General features: G+C 36.3%; 1 protein-coding gene across 3 annotated transcripts in view; it reads right to left on the reverse strand.

The window, feature by feature from the left end:
- Positions 1-21,407, reverse strand: part of ORC4 (origin recognition complex subunit 4) — a 93,584-nt gene that overhangs the window by 19,208 nt on the left and 52,969 nt on the right. For all 3 annotated transcript variants that reach the window (XM_044913281.1, XM_021702794.2, XM_021702793.2), the window contains 5 exons: positions 17,914-17,989; positions 17,375-17,460; positions 14,474-14,522; positions 11,681-11,832; positions 2,094-2,267 (listed from right to left, as the gene is read on the reverse strand). In XM_044913281.1, coding sequence (XP_044769216.1) covers positions 2,094-2,267; positions 11,681-11,832; positions 14,474-14,522; positions 17,375-17,460; positions 17,914-17,989 — 537 coding nt within the window. The remainder of the gene's footprint in view (positions 1-2,093; positions 2,268-11,680; positions 11,833-14,473; positions 14,523-17,374; positions 17,461-17,913; positions 17,990-21,407) is intronic.

The raw sequence follows: 21,407 nt of genomic DNA on the forward strand, positions 1-21,407 counted from the left end.
TCTGAAGGTTGCCTTTTAGTTTTGTTGACTGTTCCCCTTGCTGTGCAGAAGCTTTTTATTTTAACGAATTTTTTTCTTTTAAGATTTTATTTATTTATTTGAGAGAGAGAATGAGATAGAGAGCATGAGAGGGGGGAGGGTCAGAGGGAGAAGGAGACTCCCTGCTGAGCAGGGAGCCCGATGCAGGACTCGATCCTGGTACTCCAGGATCATGACCTGAGCCGAAGGCAGTCGCTTAACCAACTGAGCCACCCAGGCGCCCGAAGCTTTTTATCTTGATGAAGTCCCAATAGTTCATTTTTGCTTTTGTTTCCCTTGCCTCAGGAGATTTATCTAGTAAGAAGTTGCTATGGCCAAGGTCAAAGAGGTTGCTGCCCGTGTTCTCCTCTAGGATTCTGATGATTTCCTGTCTCACAGTTAGGTCTTTTATCCATTTTTTGAATTCATTATTAACATAAGCCAAATAACGGAAAGAGCCCAAATGTCCATCAATAGATAAATGGATAAAGAAGTCATGGTATGTATATACAACAAAATATTAATTAGCCATAAAAAAGAATGAAATACTGCCATTTGCAATGACGTGGATGGAACTAGAGAGTATTATGCTAAGCGAAATAAGGCAGTCAGAGAAAGACAAATACCATACTATTTCACTAAGTGGAATTTAAATGAAACAGATGAACATGGGGTAAAAAAAAGAGAGGCAAACCAGGAAAGACTTTTTTTTTTTTAAGATTTTATTTATTTGAGAAAGAGAGAGAATGAGTGGGAGGGAGGGAGGAGAGGCAGAGAAAATATGAAACAGATTCTGTGCTGAGCACAGAACCTGATGCAGGAATCGATCTCATGACTGCAAGATTATGACCTACGCCAAAACCAAGTTGGACACTTAACCAACTGAGGCACCCAGGTGCCTCCAGACTCTTAACTATAGAGAACAAACTGAGGGTTGCTGGAGGGGAGGTAGGAAGGGGTTGGGTTAAATGGGTGGTGGATATTAAGGAAGGCACTTGTGATGAGCACCGTGAGTTGTATGTTAGTGATAAACTGCTGGATACGACACCTAAAATTAATATTACATTGTATATTAACCAACTAGAATTTAAATAAAAACTTGAAACTACAAAAAAAAATTAATAATTACTGCTCTGACATAAAACAATATTCTTAGAGCCAGTGAATACAGACTTTGCAACTTTAATTATCCAAAGATCTAATCATCCTTATCAGTATTTAATATCATAGACCAGTTTTTCCCAATTCTTTCAAAACCAAGGACTCTAAATTATTTTCTACTTTCAGAAGACCCATATTTCCGAAAGATTCTACCATGTGAGATTTATTCAACAACACTGTTTTTCAATTGTGCTATTAAACACACTCCCACACATAGACTCTCTCCCTTCTCCCTGCCAACTGAAAATTCTTGACAGCATAAGATAAACTGATGCTAGTATGTTGAGTTGGTATGACAATAGCCTATATATGTTAGGCTATTCAATTTAAGCATAGATAAATTTACAGAGTCCACAAGGTTTAGTAAACCTTTAAATCAACATGCGAGTGTGCCGGGGTAGAAGACCCTGAGGGCTCCAGAGACTACAAGATGAGATTCACCAATTTAGACATACAACCAGAGGTGCCAAGCCTAGTTTGACTTAAAAGACCCAATGAGATAAAAGCTGAAATTGTAGGAGAATTAGAGGGGGAAAAAAATCTATACTGGACTGTTAGGTACGAACCACCAAGCTAAAATACTGCTAAACTTGTAAATAATGAAAATAATATTTTTATAATATTCTAAATATTAACAGAATAACCTAAAATATAAGCCAGATTGAAACAGAACAAAAATCTCATTAAAGTTCTTTTGAGAGAAAAAATTTAGGATATGACATTTCAAATGTCTTTTAAAAGAAAATAACACAAAAAAGTGTGTAATTTGTATTAATGCAGTTTTATGCTACAATAACATTAGAAACTTTGTGCTAATTTACAAATTTGTTTAAATTTGTAGGTTTTTATAAGCTTTCAGTGGTATAGCAAGGCACAAAAATTATTTAAAGATTATTGCCTCTGTTCCAAGTTACCTGAACATTCTCATTCCACTTCTCAGTGAAGATCTTGTCTGGAAATTCTGCAGGTAGAGATAATTGTTCTTTAAATATTTTAAGATACTGTGGAAAACCAAATGAATTCATTAAATGTATCTGCCGGTGAGAAAATCGTGACTTCACTCTTTTTTCTAAGAGTTCCAAAATATCCTTAAAAACAAACAAAAATCCATATAAGATGCATGTTTAAAAAGAAAAAAACATACCAATATTAGAGGTATACATATCTGAACTACCACTATTAATTAACAATGCTTACCCTATAAAATACAATTAAGCATTTTATGCAAGCCTCCGAAAACTCAAATCATTCCCTTGATATCCTTACAGTTATACAAGCCACTTTTAATAATCCCCTTCTAAGCATGTGTAGGACTGGTGATGTCATGCCTTTTTCCTACTATGCTATTCTCAGTTAATCTTTAACATTCCAAGACCAACAATTGCAAAAAAATTCTATTATTGAATAGTTCTCTGCCACAATAACACCAAGAATTTCAATAAGGAATTTCATACATTGACAAAGAGGAATAAAGATATGTGAAGAATTCAGATTTAAAAAAACAGCAAAATATAGTAAGACTTATTACATTCCTGAAAATTTAAACATCTTCATTGTTTTATGTAACGACGACTCAAGAAGTAGCATATGTAATGGAGAAAAATTCAGTTCACTAAACTACCTATAAATTCAAGCTGAAGCCATGGTGAAATGAAGGAACAAACTATAAGAGAGGAAACTTGCAGGAAAACAGCATGACACTGGTAAGTTAGTCTGTCTTTTGGCTTTTTTACACTGATATTTTAGAAAGTACTTGCATTTGTGCTATTTTTCCTTCAGAAGTTAGGAATCAAGTTTATTGTCATTTTTCTATAAAAGAACTTAAAAAAAAAAAAGCTGTGGTGAGGACCTAAAATATGGATTTTTAAATCTACCCAGATGATTGTCATAATAGCTAGGTTAAGAAACCAATCATATAGAGGAAAGAATTCAAGTGATCAAAATGGGATCATGGGTAGTCTGGAAAAGAAGACAGGAAAGATTAATAGCTTGGGGTTAGTAGGGAGAAAGTGAATGAAAAACCTGGGATGTTTTTATAGCTCAAAGAAAAATACAGTGCAAGCACAATGAAAAGAGAATGAAGTTATGTTCAGAAACAGCAATATTATAAATTTTCTATTAATGAGCAGTTCTAGAACACCCATGTAGGTAGGTGGCTGAAAGGTAGTGCAAACAACACTCTATGCCAGCACTAATTAAGAGCTTGAACTTGGGAATGGAAAGAAAGGTGGAAGTAAAAGATATTTTAGTGGACAGAAATGACTGAAGTTGGCAATGTGGGAATAAAAGGAATAATAAAAAAAAAAAGAACTACTTCCACAGAGTAGAGGCTGTTTGCTAGTAAAGTCACTAATCCATCTATCCTTTTGCTTTTCCCCTATAAACACAGACATACAATAGACTTGAACAATATAGTTGGGAGAATTATACATACAGAATTTTTAAAGGCCTATGATAACACTGCTAAAGAGCAGCTGATTCTTTATCTGGTCCTTCAATGGGTCAGTAACATCTGCCATTGCTACTTCTACCCAAAGAAAGATTTTTTTTTAGCAAGAAGGAAGATGCTTCCTGAACTCCTGTGGTATGACTGCTGCTTTTGACAAAGAGGAATAAAGATATGTGAAGAACCAGGCAGAGGTTCTATGAGGGAGACTTATTATGAAGGCATATATCATAAACTCTAAAGCACTGGGGAAAGAGGACAGAGAAAGACACTCCACAGGAAAACAACACTGGAAGGAAGACTGTTGAAAGATGACTCAGTAAAGCATTTCACTTTTCTAAGAAGGAAACAGCTGTAGGAAAGGAACAGAAGTAAATGGGTCTGACCACAAACCTGCCAAGAATGAAACAGGAAAAAGAAGAATGAAAACAACAGACCCATGGCAGGCACAGTATGAGAAGAGATGACTCTTAAATACCAGTTTTACCTGAATTCAGTAAGAAAATTTATGATGTAAAAGAATATAAACAAAAAAAGGCCTATGTAGCCATCTCAAGTATATAAGGTTCAACATGTAGAAAGTCTTCATAAAGTAATGTGATAGTGACATTGAGACTATGGTTAAAATCATTCTAAGATCACCCCCAAGAAGCAAAGAAGCCACTATCTACTGTGACAGCTTGATAGAAGTAATCCCTTCCATTTCTGGAGATGAATACTTACAAAGATGGGATACTATCATTTTTACTCAATTCTAAGCATTTTCAAAAAAAAGAAACAATCTTAAATATAAAAGTAGAAACTATTAACAATTTTAATAAAATAGTGGTGCAATTAATTTTCTCTTTACTTGCTAATGTAGATATTATACTAGCATAATCTGACATCACATTTTTTTTATTCAGTGATTCCACTGGAGGGAGGGAGCTATTAGTTTATGAGCATGTATGATAAATGTTTTCTTATTTTCTTCAATCTGAGTTGAAAAGTGGGATAAATGCGGAGAGGTGAAGCAAGATGGCAAAGGAGTAGGAGACCTAAATTTCATCTGGTCCCAGGAATTCAGCTAAACAGGGATCAAACCATTCTGAACACCTATAAACTCAACAGAAGATTGAAGAAAAGAATAGCAGCAACTCTCCGAACAGAAAACCAACCACTTTCTGGAAGGGAGACTGTGCGGAGAAGTGAATCCGAGGCGATATTCAGGAAGACAGACTTGGGGTGGGGAGGGAGCCTCCGCCAGCCAGCTACCAGCAAGTGACAGAGCAGCGGAGCACAAAATCAGAAATTTTAGAAGTCAGCTCCGCCAAGGGACGTCACTCCAGTGGCTAAGCGGGTGGGGGGGGGACCTTCGTTGGGACAGTGTGGTCTCAGGACCCTCAGGGTCACAGAAAGACCGGGGGTGCCTGAGCAGGAAGCCAGCTGCAGAGATGGGGCCTAGGAGTGGGCTCTCAGCTAGGGGCTACAATTAACCATGACCCGCGGCACAGTCGGGCCACTACTCCTTCAGCAGGGACCTGACAAGCGGCACATCTGGGGAGAGTCCCCTTCCTCCCCCAGGAGGAGCAGCATGGGAGCGCACTGCAGGAATCTGCTGGGTTTGGAGACTCCAAACGGGGTCGTGTGCCAGTGACAGAGGCGCTGGGTCACAGGCCGGGTGAGCATGGAGGTGGCCAGAGACCGGGGAGACAGGAGTGACTGACTGCTTTTCTCTGGGGGCTCACTGAGGAGTGGGGCCCCGAGCTCTTGGCTCCTCCTGGGCAGAGATTGGGAGGCCGCCATTTTCACTCTCGTCCTTCAGAGCTGTAGGGAAAGCTTGCAGGGAACAAAAGCTACCGAGAGCAAACCGGAGCAGATTACTTGGCCTGCCCCTGGCAAGGACAGGGCAATTCCACCTCGGGCAAAGACATTTGAGAATCACTGCAACAGGCCCCTCCCCCAGAAGATCAGCAAGAACAGCCAGCCCAGACCAAGTTTACTGATCAATGAGAACAGCAGAACTCCAGCACTAGGGGAGTACAGAACATAGAATTCATTGCTTTTTTCCCCATGATTCTTTAGTCTTTCAAAGTTAATTTTTAAAATTATCTTTATTTTTTCTTTTTCTATTGTTTTCACATTTGTCTTTTTCCCTTTTTCAACCAACATCTTATCAATCCCTTTTATAAAAATCTTTTTAAATTTTCCTTTTTAGAATCATAGATTTCTAACCCTTCACTGTAGTTAACCTTATTTTTTGTATACATATAAGTTGTTCTCCCTTTAAAATTTTGGGATACAGTTTCTTCTAACAGACCAAAATATGCCCAAAATCTAGTGTGTGGCTCTGATCTATTCACCAGTCTGATCACATTTCCCCCCCACTCTTTTATTCCATTTCTTTTCCCACCGGGTTTGGGTCTCTTCTGATTGGTTTAGTGTATATTTTTCTGGGGTTGTTGTTACCCTGTTAGCATGTGGTTCTATCATTCATCTATTCTCCTCTGGACAAAATGACAAGATGGAAAAACTCATCTCAAAAAAAAGAACAAGAAGTAGTACCAACTGCCAGGGACCTAATCAATACGGACATTAGTAAGATGTCGGAACTAGAGTTGAGAGTGACGATTATAAAAATACTACCTGGGCTTGAAAAAAGCTTGGAAGATACTACAGAATCCCTTTCTGTAGAAATGAAAAAACTAAAATCTAACGAAGTCAAAATCAAAAAGGCTATTAATGAGGTGCAATCAAAAATGGAGGCTCTAACTGCTAGGATAAATGAGGCAGAAGAGAGAATTAGTGATATAGAAGACCAATGATGGAGCATAAAGAAGCTGAGAAAAAGAGAGGAACAACTATGGGATCACGAGGGCAGAATTCGAGAGAGAAGTGATACCACAAGACGAAACAATATTAGAATAATTGGGATCCCAGAAGAAGAAGAAAGAGAGAGAGGGGCAGAAGGTATATTGGAGGAAATTATAGCAGAGAAATTCCCTAATTTGGGGAAGGAAACAGACATAAAAATCCAGGAGACACAGAGAACCCCCTCAAAATCAATAAAAATTGGTCAACACCTCAATATCTAATAGTAAAACTTACAAGTCTCACAATAAAAGAGAAAATCATGAAAGCAGCTGGGGACAAGAGGTCTGTAACCTATAATGATAGAAATATTAGATTGACAGCAGACCTAGCCACAGAGACCTGGCAGGCCAGAAAGGACTAGCATGATATATTCAGAGCAGTAAAATATGCAGCCAAGAATACTATATCCAGCTAGGCTGTCATTGAAAGTAGAAGGAGAGATAAAAAGCTTTCAGGACAAACAAAAACTAAAAGAATTTGCAAACACCAAACCACCCCTACAAGAAATATTGAAAGGGGTCCTCTAAGCAAAGACAGAGAGCCTAAAAGTAACATAGACCAGAAAGAATAGAGACAATATACAGTAACAGTCACCTAACAGGCAATACAATGGCACTAAATTCATATCTTTCAATAGTTACCCTGAATGTAAATGGGCTAAATGCCCTAATCGAAAGACAAAGGGTATCAGACTGGATAAAAAAACAAGACCCTTCAATATGCTGTCTGCAAGAGACTCATTTTAGACCCATAGACACCTCCAGATTGAAAGTGAGGGGGTGGAAAACCATTTACCATGTTAACAGAAATCAAAAGAAAGCTGGGGTGGTAATCCTTATATCAGACAAATTAGATTTTATTTTATTATTATTTTTTAAAGATTTTACTTATTTGACAGAGAGAGACACGGCACAAGAGGGAACACAAGCAGGGGGAGTGGGAGAGAAGCAGGCTTTCTGCGCAAGCAGGGAGCCCGATGTGGGGCTCAATTCAAGGACCCTGGGACCATGACCTGAGCAGAAGGCAGACGCTTAACAACTGAGCCACCCAGGTGCCCCTGACAAATTAGATTTTAAACCAAAGACTATAATAAGAGATGAGGAAGGATACTATATCCTACTTAAGGGGTTTATCCAAAAAGAAGATCTAACAATTTGTAAATATCTATGCCCCTAACAAGGGAGCAGCCAATTATGTAAGCCAATTAATAACAAAATCAAAGAAACACATCGACAACGATACAATAATAGTAGAGGACTTTATCACCCCCCTCACTGAAATGGACAGATCATCTAAGCAAAAGATCAACAAGGAAATAAAGACTTTAAATGACACACTAGAATAAATGGACTTCACAGATATATTAAGAACATTCCATCCCAAAGCAAGAGAATACACATTCTTCTCTAGTGCCCATGGAACATTCTCCAGAATAGATCACATCCTAGGTCACGAATCAGGTCTCAACTGGCACCAAAAGACTGGGATCATTCCCTGCCTATTTTTGGACCACAATGCTTTGAAACTAGAACTCAATTACAAGAGGAAAGTCGCAAAGAACTCAAATAGATGGAGTCTAAAGAGCATCCTACTAAAGAATTAATGGGTCAACCAGGAAATTAAAGAATTTAAAAAATTCATGGAAACAAATGAAAATGAAAACACAACTGTTCAAAATCTTTGGGATGCTGCAAGGCGGTCCTTCAAGAAACAAGAAAGGTCTCAAATACACAACCTAACCCTACACCTAAAGGAGCTGGAGAAAGAACAGCAAATAAAGCCGAAACACAGCAGGAGAAGAGCAGTAATAAAGATCAGAGCAGAAATCAATGAAACAGAAAGCAAAAGAACAGGAGAACAGATCTACGGAACTAGGAGCTGGTTCTTTGAAAGAATTAATAAGACTGATAGACCCCTGGCCAGACTTATCAAAAGGGAAAAAAAAGACCCAAATAAAATCATGAATGAAAGAGGACAGATCACAACCAACACGAAAGAAATAAAAACAATTACAAGAACATATTATGAGCAACTATAGGCCAGCAAATTAGATAATCTGGAAGAAATGGATGCATTCCTAGAGATGTATAAACCACCAAAACTGAACCAGGAAGAAATAGAAAACCTGAACAGACCCATAACCACTAAGGAAATTGAAGCAGTAATCAAAAATCTCCCAACAAACAAGAGCTCAGGGCCAGATGGCTTCCAAGGGGAATTCTACCAAACATTTAAAGAAGAATTCATCCCTATTCTTCTGAAACTGTTCCAAAAAACAGAAATGGAAGGAAAACTTCCAAACTCATTTTATGAGGCCAGCATTACCTTGATCCCAAAATCAGATAAAGACCCCATCAAAAAGGAGAATTACAAACCAATATCCCCGATGAACATGGATGCAAAAATTCTCACCAAAATACTAGTCAATAGGATCCAACAGTACATTAAAAGAATTATTCACCACGACCAAGCGGGATTTATTCCTGGGCTGCAATGTTGGTTCAACATCCGCAAATCAATTAATGTGATACAATACATTAATAAAAGAAAGAACAAGAACCATATGATCCTCTCAATAGATGCAGAAAAAGCATCTGACAAAGTAGAGCATCCTTTCTTGATTAAAACTCTTCAGAGTGTAGGGACAGAGGGTACATACCTCAATATCATAAAAGCCATATATGAAAAACCCATAGCGAATATCATTCTTAATGGGGAAAAACTGAGAGCTTTTCCCCCAAGGTCAGGAACACGGCAAAGATGTCCACTATCACCACTGTTCTTCAACATAGTACTAGAATTCCTAACCACAGCAGTTAGACAACAAAAAGAAATAAAAGGCATCCGAATTGGCAAAGAAGTCAAACTCTCATTCCTTGCAGATGATATGATACTTTATGTGGAAAACCCCAAAGACTCCACCCCAAAACTGCTAGAACTCATATAGGAATTCAGTCAAGTGGCAGGATATAACATCAAGTACAGAAATCAGTTGCATTTCTATACACCAACAATAAGACAGAAGAGAAATTTAGGAGTCGATCCCATTTACAATTGCACCCAAAACCGTAAGATACCTAGGAATAAATCTAACCAAAGAGGCAAAGAATCTGTACTCAGAAAACTATAAAATACTCATGGAAGAAATTGAGGAAGACAAAAAGAAATGGAAAAAAGTTCCATGCTCATGGATTCAAGAACAAATATTGTGAAGATGTCAATGCTACCTAGAGCAATCTACACATTTAATGCAATCCCTATCAAAATACCATCCACTTTTTTCAAAGAAATGGAGCAAATAATCCTAAAATTTGTATGGAACCAGAAAAGACCCTGAATAGCCAGAGCAATGTTGAAAAAGAAAAGCAAAGCTGGTGGCATCACAATTCCGGACTTCAAGCCCTATTACAAAGCTGTAATCATCAAGACAGTATGGTACTGGCACAAAAACAGACACATAGATCAATGGAACAGAATAGAGAGCCCAGAAATGGACCCTCAACTCATCTCCAACAAAGCAGGAAAGAATGTCCAATGGAAAAAAGACAGTCTCCTCACAAATGGTGTTGGGAAAATTGGACAGCCACATGCAGAAGAATGAAACTGGACCATTTCCTTACACCACACACAAAAATAGACTCAAAATGGATGAAAGACCTAAATGTGAGACAGGAGTCCATCAAAATCCTAGAGGAGAACAAAGGCAGCAACCTCTTCAACCTCAGCCGCAGCAACTTCTTCCTAGAAACATCGCCAAAGGCAAGGGAAGCAAGGGCAAAAATGAACTATTGGGACTTCATCAAAATAAAAAGCTCCTGCACAGCAAAGGAAACAGTCAACAAAACCAAGACAACTGACAGAATGGGAGAAGATATTTGCAAATGACATATCAGATAAAGGGCTAGTATCCAAAATCTATAAAGAACTTATCAAACTCAACACCTGAAGAACAAAGAATCCAGTCAAGAAATGGGCAGAAGACATGAACAGACATTTTTCCAAAGAAGATATCCAAATGGCTAACAGACACATGAAAATGTGCTCAACATCACTCGGCATCAGGGAAATCCAAATCAAAACCTCAATGAGATACCACCTCACACCAGTCAGAATGGGTAAAATTAACAAGTTAGGAAACGACAGATGTTGGCGAGGATGCGGAGAAAGGGGAACCCTCCTACACTGTTGGTGGGAATGCAAGCTGGTGCAGCCAACTCTGGAAAACAGTATGGAGGTTCCTCAAAAAGTTGAAAATAGAGCTACCGTACAACCCAGCAATTGCACTACTGGGTATTTACCCCAAAGATACAAATGTAGAGATCTGAAGGGGTACGTGCACCCCAATGTTTATAGCAGCAATGTCCACAACAGCCAAACTATGGAAAGAGCCAAGACGTCCATCAATAGATGAATGGATAAAGAAGATGTGGTATATATATACAATGGAATATTATGCAGCCATCAAAAAAATGAACTCTTGCCATTTGCAATGACGTGGACAGAACTAGAGGGTATTACGCTAAGAAAATAAGTCAATCAGAGAGAAGGACAAGTATCATATGATCTCACTGATATGAGGAATTCTTACTCTCAGGAAACAAACGGAGGGCTGCTGGAGTGGTGGGGGATGGGATAAATGGGGTGGCTGGGTGATGGACACTGGGGAGAGTATGTGCTATGGTGCAGGCTGCGAATTGTCTAAGACCTGTACCTCTGAAACAAATAACACTATATATATATATATATATATAAAAAGAAGATAGTAGGAAGGAAAAATGAAGGGGGGTGGAAATTGGAGGGGGAGATGCACCATGAGAGACTATGGACTCTGAGAAACAAACTGAAGGTTTTAGAGGGGAGGGAAGTGGGGGGATAGGTTAGCCCAGTGATGGATATTAAGTAGGGCACATACTGCATGGAACACTGGGTGTTATATACAAACAATGAATCATGGAACACTACATCAAAAACTAATGTAATGTATGGTGATTAACATAATAAAATAAAATTAAAAAAAAAAAGTAGGATAAATGCAACAGGCACTAGTGAAACACATTTGAAAAATTGCCTGATATAATAACCTACATAAGTGATGATATCAGTATTAAGCTTTAATTTTCTAATTAAATAAATTTAATTTTAATCAATTAATCAATTTTAATTGATATAATAATCAATTTTTTAATAGAAAGAAAAACTTACCAATCTACATGTAAGACCAATAACTGCTAGTGGAGTCTGTGCAGACTGAGAAATGTCAAACAGATTATAGAGGAGTGTTTGGTTTTTATGATGAGCAAAAAGATCAAATTCATCTAATATGAAGATCACTGGGCAACTACTAGACCGGTCACCTAAGATAAAATAAGAGTTTTATATATTAAGAAGCAACTATACCAACCTTTCTTAAGTTTCCAAATTATTTACTACACTTTAGTTGTTAAAACTCAATTCAACAAACATATATTGAAAACCTACTTTGCATAGGATACTTAGCAATGCCTATACATTTATTCAACAACAAAAAAATTATTCACAGGACAAGATAGCCCTTACGGCCCTCAAGTAGTTCACAGTTTAATTACGTGACTCTAGTAGTTTACTGATGAAAAATTAAGAACATTATTTAAATGACAAGACTGTTGTTTTTAAAAGTATGTAAATACAATCTTCTGTCATCATAAAGTTGACAAGGATCTCTTAACACCTAAATAGACCAAAACACTTTGGGATTAATAATACAGGGAGTCACTAACTTATGAACAAAACTTTTGCTTCAAAAGAGACTTGTTTAGTTAGCAGAAATGCAAACTATCTTCCCAAGTATTTATAATTTTTTATAAATAATCATTAAACTAGGAAATTCAACCAAAGCCACTTTTAACTCCTTCTAACCACAGTTTTTTTTTAAGGCACCCCAACAAAGTTTTAATATTTCAACAACAGGGGAAAGTTCAACATGACTCTGTGAATTCATTTTTCTCATTACAACGGGAGAAACTATAAGGGCAAAAGAATCACTATTACCTTAAGGTTTAAGGCTTTATATTCACATAAACAAGTTAAAAGAAAATCTGATAAGGGGACACTTAACAGATAACAAAACATACAGTAACCTATAGGTCATGAAAACCACAAGGACTACTCAAAGAGTCTATAAACAGAACTATATAATATAGAAATGTAGCATTTGAGGGATGCCTGGGTTGCTCAGTTGGTTAAGCGTCTGCCTTCAGCTCAGGTCATGACCCCAGGGCCCAGGGTTGGAGTCCTGCATCGGGCTCCTTGCTCAGTGGGGAGCCTGCTTCTCCCTCTGCCCGCTGCTCACCCTGCTTGTGCAGTCTTTCTCCCTCTGACAAATAAATAAAACCTTAAAAAAAAAGAAATGTAGTATTTGATAAAATATACCATTATAAATCAATGGGGAAAAGTGGCTTATACAAGATTAATTCTCCACTTTACACCTTATCAAAATAAACTCCCGCCAAATTATGAAATATATGTATTAGATGAAAACAGAAGTCAATGCCTTCAAAATCTGGAGAAAAATACTGATGATACAAAAAATTTAAAATTTCTTTTCAGCACAGAAGTTCAAAAAGAATTCCCATAAATGAGTATGGGATAAACACCACCAAAATAAGGCAAAGAGTCAACAAGAAATACATAAACCAAGAAATATCAGTGTTTAATAAAAATATGAAGTGATGAGCATAAATAGCAGAATAATGCATATCAAACTAAGAGATGTATTTTTTTCTCTTAGGCAGACATGAAAATTAATAATTGTGAATGAAAGTTGAAAAGGTACTCTTAAATATGTTTAGATTTGAAATTGAACTTCTAGGGTAGTTTGGTTCTATTCTTCCTTTTTTCCCTTTCCCCCTTTCTTTCTTTTCCCCTTTGTCCCCTTCCTTCCTTCCTAAGATTTATTTATTTATTTGAGAGAGAGAGACAGAGAGAGCATGAGCAAGGGGAGGGGCAGAGGGATAGGAAGAAGCAGACTCCCTGCTGAGCAAGGAGCCTTCCCGGGACTCAATCCCAGGTTCCTGGGATCATAACCTGAGCCGAAGGCAGACACTTAACAACTGAGCCACCCAGGTGCCCCTATAAGTATTATTTTTTAAATTATTTTTATTTAAAGATATTATTTATTTATTTGACAGAGCACAAGCAGATGGAGCAGCAGGCAAAGGGAGAGGGAGAAGCAGGCTCCCTGCTGAGTAGGGAGCCCAATGTAGGGCTCGAATCCAGGACCCTGGGATTATGACTTGAGCCAAAGGCAGAAGCTTAACAGAATAAGCCACCCCAGGCACCCCTATAATTTTTCTTTTAAATGTGGTACTGTTTAATCCAGAATTCTACTCATTAAAATTTACCCTAGGAAATATCTAAATAATCACCTAAGCATTTCTTCCTAATTATACAAAGTTAGAAATCAAAATTCGTAACTGGTGATTAGTAACTTCTGATTTATTACATTTTAAGTATAGTTAATTTATAAAATAGAATATATGAGAACCATAAAAATGATGGTGTAGCTCACTATTTACTGACATAGGTGCTCACTACATCCTGTTACATAAGTGAACAAGATATACATTATACAATATAGAAAATCATTTTATTCTTATAAAAAATTATGTCCATCTGCATCAGTGATACACTGCAGGTGAATAAAGACATGAAACCAAATGTTAACCGGCATCATCATGGGGTGGCTGCGTGAGCAGCTCAGTCACGTGTCCGACTTTTGATCTCGGCTCAGTCTTGATCTCAGGGTCATGAGTTCAAGCCCCACTTTCGACGTGGAGACTTCTTAAAAAAATAATAATAATTGGGATAGTCACTGTAACAGTTGTGGGATTACAGTGATCACTTTATTACGGTTTTTTACATTTTTGTTTTTTGTAAAAATATGTAACACCTTTATAATCAGGGGAAAAATAAAGCTAAAAGATACCTTTTGGTGGTATTAATTATGTTAATATTTACCTTTTTTTAAAGCTTCCAGAAGAAATGAAAGGTTTTCAGCAAAACTCCCCTGAATAACAAAAAAGACACCATAGCTAAAAGTTTAATGAAATAAAGAATAAAAGAGGACTATCTGATTCTTAGACACTATATAGACACTATGTATCTACTTTTTCCTAGTCAGTGGCCAGATTCTGAGCTAGATACTTCATGTGCACCATTAAAAACTTAAATATAAAAGGAGAGATGTCATAGTATTGAAAATGGCATTACCCTGTCATGCTCAAAATTTTTTATTTTCTGGATAAAGTCTGTAAAGATGTTAACTTTAATTTAAAGGTAGTTTTTAAGACTTGCTGTATTCTAAACACAGAGAACCAGAAATCATTGCACTTTGTATCTTCAAATAGATTAAGCTCTTTCAAGTCTCAGATTAATTTGTACCACTAAAAAAATGACCATATGATTTCACTCGTAAGTGACATTTAAGAAATAAAACAAATGAACACAGGGAAAGGGGAAAAAGAGGGGGGAGGCAAACCATAAGAGACTCTTAACAACAGGGAACAACATGAGGGTTAATGGAGGGGAGGGTGGGCAGGGGATGGACTAAATGGGTGATGGGTATTAAGGAGCACTGGGTGTTATATATAAGTGATGAATCACTAAATTCTACTCCTGAAACCAGTATTACACTATATGTTAACTAAATTTAAATACCAACAACAAAAAAATAAAACATACTATTAAAAAAAAATGAGCACGAACTTAAGTGAGATCCTAAAGGAAATGGGAGAAGAAATTTGCCTCAATTATTACATACTACAATAGTTTTTCCCTATTCAAGAGCACACTACAGAATTTGTATACATCATATCAAATTTGGCTATGTTTACTTGGAACACAGCCAAAACATTTTTGGATACAACTTAAATATTCTATATGGAAATTAACAGAGTAGCAGATGCATTATCCAGATGTTCCAACTTGTGGATAAGGGCTCTGTTAAAGTATTTTTTTCATTTAAGTCATTAATTTTTACTTCATTTAGATTTTTTAATTTAAAGAAATAGCCAACTTTAAATTTGTGAAGATGTACAGGACAAAAGAACCCACTTGTTTATTTCCCAATTGAGAGAACTGATATAAAATAGCCTAATAGGTTTTTAAGAACTTCCACATATTTTATAATAACTGTATGTTGTCAAATCAACATTATTTTCAAGGTAGTTAGGGCAAGAGGCATTTACCATAATATAAACAAAAGCTCAGAGGCAATCTGTGGGTGAATCAGTGGTCAGTTATTCAAAGGTTGCTTGTCTTTTGCTTTTTTTTTTAAAGACAGTTACACCTGACCTTTACTGTATGTAATTATATAAATACATATGCATGTATTAGAAGAATATCCTTAATTAATATACATGTATATTTATATATAAATACATATATGTATATATGTATAGGAATATACAAATTTGCTATAAGTATATCAAAAGAGAAAGGCTCTGGGTTAAGTGACTTAGATTCTTAATATCCTAATATCCATTTTATGACCTTCAAAGAAAATGAGGCAAGCTAATTATGCTCTCTGAGCCTCAGGTGACTTATCTATATAATGTAGAAGTTAAACTAATAATCACTATATGTGATGATTAAGATAACAGTAATGACTAGAATAATAAACAATTGTGCCTTTTATGATTTCCTATGAATCCAATAAGAATAGGTCCAATTAGGAAAGTTAGAAACCCCAGTCTACACCAGTTGCAAACCAAAAGCCAAATTGAGTCTACATAATAGTAAATCTCCTTGGTCAAGCAAGCCACTGTATTCAACATTACATTCTAAAGAGGAGGAAGAATGTCAGACTTACAGAAGGGTCATTTTGAACCTGCAGACAGTGTGGAAGGGTAACACATGACTGGTTTACCTTTTTATAGGTAATTACTAAAGAATGAAATTACTAAATGCTAAGAGGCTTACACAACAATGGCTGTGTCATTGCAGAACGGAGTAGACACTGTAGAGTCATAACACTATATGACCACTAGTGAGCAGAAAATGAACGTGGGATGTACACAACTCTGACTTCAACTGAATAAGCAATATGAGGTTAAGTCATTTCATTATGAAAAATAAAGTAGCTGTAAATTAATCATATTTCTTTTCAACCCTTTAAATCAAGTGATAGGGTAAAAAGTTTAATGAAAGGTCCAGAACATTTCTAATCAGTTTCATTTACATTACTGATTTCACTATCCTACGGTTCCAAGCTGTTACAATAATGAGATATGAATTAAGTTTCTGAAAACATTTAATAAGAGACAACTGACATTTGTATAGTACATTACCAATCCAGCATTTTTTAAACTTAAATTATGTTTAATGCTTCCTTTTGTCTTTAGACTAAATCTGTGAAGTATAATAAAGATAATGCACATTTAACACAGATGAGAAATTTGAACTTCTGAAATACTCATTAGCCATGATTATCAAGTAGGAAATGGTTTTAAGACAAGACTCAAATCCACCTTTTGTAGCTTTAAATTCAGCACATTTTCCATTACTCCCAGCTACCCAAGTCTCAGAAGACTAAAAATAGGGTGAGTGTAGTACTTTAAAAAATATATTAAACTATCTCCAAAGATAGGGAACCAAAGTATTTATCTCACAGATAAACTCAGATAATATCTACATAAACATGGATTTCTTGGCTATTTTATAGTTAGTATCATCTACTTCAAAAAAGTCTTAACATAAAGATATGATGAATAAATGCATCCTAGTACATTATACTTTTTTATAAGAATCTTTCACATTTCAATTTAGAATCTCTGAACCCTCCCTAGCCTTCCAAAATTAGGAAAATATGGCATATAAACGTTAAACCCTGTTTAATAGAAGAACATAAATGTTACTTACAAAAACTTTATCTCCAACTACATTTTCCAGATTTAACTGCCTTGTGATTTCCTTTAGGGCAATTTTATCATTGATCTGCAGTAGTCCTGAAATAAAGCCCATTTAAAAGTATTTAATTAAAATGAAATATTTGATACAGTGCAGATTATTTTGCAGTCAAGTAAGCTTTCTAATGGTTTTTAAATGTAACTAGAAAGAAAAAAGTCAAAAGTCTGTTATAACATTACTTCCTTTTTGAAACTCAGCAATGAAGACATTTGGTAGACTCAAAGAACTATCTTCCTTGGGGTTCTTTTATTTAAAAAAAAGAAAAGAAAGACAAAAAACCAAGAGTCGTTACATACCTCATTTATTATTATTTTTTTTAATTTCTAAAAATATTGTGTATATTAAAGTAAAAGTTGTTAATTAAACATGGATCAAGTTCTTAAATTACAACTATTACCCACCTTTAAAACATACCAGTAAATTAAACTTTATATTTTAAAAAGCTTCTATGGCTTATATCATTTCCAATGGCAAAATGATGACATACTTACCATTTAGGTGAACTTGTAATACATTTTCACTCACTTCTTCTACTTCCATTAGTTCTTTCAAAGCATGGTTTATTAACTAAATGGTGTTAAAAAGTTTATGGAATATTTAATAATAGATAAAAATATAAGCCCATATTCTTTTTTTAAACTATGAATAATGTGAACAGAATATAATAAAAAGATTGCCATTTTAAACTAACAAATAAATTTGCACATTATTCACAGATAACAGGAAGGTTTAAGTAGAACACCTAATGTCAGACTCAAGATGCCAAAGCCAGGACTGATGTCATGCTCTCTCAATCATTTTCCCAAACTAATAAATGTTTAGAAACAACCCTCAAGTTTTCAAAGACAAATTTCTCTATAAGTCACATAAAACTATAGCCACTTAAGAGCTTCAATGTCTGAGTCAGTTCATTATTTATCTCTAACATTTATTCTATTAAATATTTTTGAAATCACTTAAAAGCTATTGAAAAACATGTACTACAACAACGTTAAATGATTGTGAAAAGTCTACACCAGTCAATATACCAATTTCTATGAAATATTGTTAACTACTCTGTATGTCATCATGAAATAAAAAATTGAAAAAGTAAGAAATACCAAGGGTTAAGTTGAAAAAGAGATGTTTCCTCTATGAGTTGCTAGGTATAATAGCCACTCCTTATCTGCAGTTTCAATTACCTGTGGTGTGGAAGCAGATGAATCCTCCTTTTGACATTATGGGCAGAAGGTCGATAGTAGCCTAATGTTACATAATAATGCCTACATCATTCACCTAACTTCATCTCATCATGTAGGCATCTTATCATTTCACATCATCACAAGAAGGGTGAATATAGTACAATATAACATTTTGAGAGACAGAGACACCACACTCACATAACTTTTATTATCTTTGGTATAACTGTTCTATTTTTTTATTAGTTATTATTTTTAATCTCTTACTGTGCCTAATTTGTACATTAAACTTTACCATAGGTATATATGAATGGAAAAAACAGTACATATAGGTTTTGGTACTATCCATGGTTTTAGGCATTCACTGAGGTCTTGGAATGTATGTCCCATGGCTGAGGGGGGGCTACTGTATATAGAGAAAGACCTTATTAAAGAAATGCAGCGCTTGCAATGAAAAAAAATTACTAATAATAACATAATTACTACTAAAAATACACTGAACAAGGTGTTACACCACCTTAAACTGTTGAATTATAAAGTTTCAGATTTTTGTAACTACAGATTCCCATGCCAAATAATTCCTATTCTCTATTTTTTGACTTGTGACATCTTATTACAATTATATTGCAATATAATATACATCTCTTCACATTAATATTGCACACACATTTTTAAAAACTTAAAAATGAGTAGAACTAAGAAAAGCCAAAAAGATTTTAAAAGGAAGAACAATGATAAAGGACTACAAATACTAAAACCACTCCTATCATTAGAAAATAAATGGTCCCTCAAAATAGACTGTGTATACAAAAAAAAAAAAAATTAGGAAAGATGGCATCAAAATTTAGTAAGGACAAAAATGATATTCAAAAAAGGCACTAGAACAACTGGTAAACCATTTTGAAAAACAAAATACTATTTGTATTTGCAATATCATATTTCCATTTGTCATTGCAACATCTTTGTGAAACAGGAAGAAGCAAGTATTTTAAATTACTATGTTTCACAATAGGGTATCAAACATACTAACTATTCCAGTATATCTGTATTGTTTTTAAAACAAATGGAATTTTGGGGCGCCTGGGTGGTTCAGCTGGTTAAGCATCTTACTCTAGATTTCAGCTCACGTCATGATCTCAGGGTGGTGAGATCCAGCCCTGCGTCTGGCTTCTTGCTGAGCACAGAGCCTGCTTAAGATTCTCTCTCCCTCTGCCTCTGCCCCTCCCCTGATGCGTGCTCTCACGTGCATGTGCGCTCTCTCTCAAAATAAATAAGCCTAAAAAAATGGAATTCTACCTCAGATCATAGGTAATCTAAGTCCTCTTAAAAAGGGAAATCTCAAAATATCAATTGTCATACTATGAAATAAAGCCCAACTAAGAAGTGACATTCTTTACAGAGAACTGTCCAAAAATGAAGTGGTACTTCTTGGCCTTTAAGCAAGTATGAATCTATCACAAGACTTTGTTCCCAGATGATACAAATGTGGTATCTCAAAATGTGGCCTTTGCAATAGCTTCTTAGTAATCTGCAATGTTCTTCCTCCCACCAACTGGTATCTTACTTAAATAATATTTCTATTTCCCTGGCTCTGATTATATGTTTTAAAGTATTTTATGTTTGGTAAATTGTTGAAAACTGTTTTAAATTATTCGCATAATGAAATGGGGGAAATAATACCTTCATTTTACATACACATATAGAGACTTATAATAAGGAAGGAAGATGGCAGCAGAATAGGAGGATCCTAGGTTCACCTGCTCCCACTAATGCAAATAGATACCTATTAAATCATCCTAAATAACCCAGAAATCAACCTGAAGAATGGCAGAAAAAGCTCCACAATTAAGGGTAGAGAAGAGGACAGAGGACACATCAAAGACAGTAGGAAGTGCGGAGTGTCTTCACTTGGGAGAGAAATGGATCATAGCCAATGCAGTGGGGAGGAAGTCACAGTCCCAGACAAGTGGGAAAGAGAGACTAAAGTACAGGGGAGTACACAGGAAATGAATCCTCATAGGATTGGTCTGGAAAGCTAGAGGGCCTCAATTTCTTGCGTTCTTGCAACCAAGGAGGCTTAAAGCCTGGAGTTGTAGAGGTCAGTATGCGTGGTTTTGGGAGAGCTTGTAGGACACTGGGGATGCACTTGGAGAGAAGGCTGGGTAAACAGTCTGTGGACATACAGCAATCTGAAAAGTGCCTGGGACACACAGTAGGGAGGTTAGTTGCTCATCTCCAAGAGTGTCCCAGGGAGAGGGTATTCACAGAGAGAGACCTCTGGGGAAAAAATGAACTGGCAGGTACCATTTAGCTCTAATGCTCATCAGTATAAATAGAGCTGCCCACAGAAAACAACCTCGCACCCACACTTGCTACCAAACTTGCTTATACCAAGCCCTGCCCCATGCCCTGTGCTGTGGTGGAATTGCCTTTTCCAGTCACTCATTCCTCAGTCCCAGCACATGGGCCCCCTCCCTCACAATACTGGCTCAAACCCCCTGCCAATATGATGTCTCCCCACACTTGGTTCGAGTGGTGGTGGTGAAAGGTATCATTTCACAAGCACACCACACCACATCTAGTTAAAATGCACCACATTCAGGTCAGGGCCCAAACACTGCCCACAAGAGGCAAAGAGCATCTGTAGTAGATGACTGCCATGAAGGATAAAGCAGCCAGGACAACACAATAGCAGGCACATGTAGCACAAACTGGAGACACTCCCGGAGGTGCCAGGCCCTGGGGAAGAGGAGACACTACACTGCAGGGCACTATAGAATCTCTTATTCATAAAACCACTGCCCCCC

This window comes from Neomonachus schauinslandi, chromosome 3 (assembly GCF_002201575.2).
Source record: "Neomonachus schauinslandi chromosome 3, ASM220157v2, whole genome shotgun sequence".
In the NCBI taxonomy this organism is placed as follows: domain Eukaryota; kingdom Metazoa; phylum Chordata; class Mammalia; order Carnivora; family Phocidae; genus Neomonachus; species Neomonachus schauinslandi.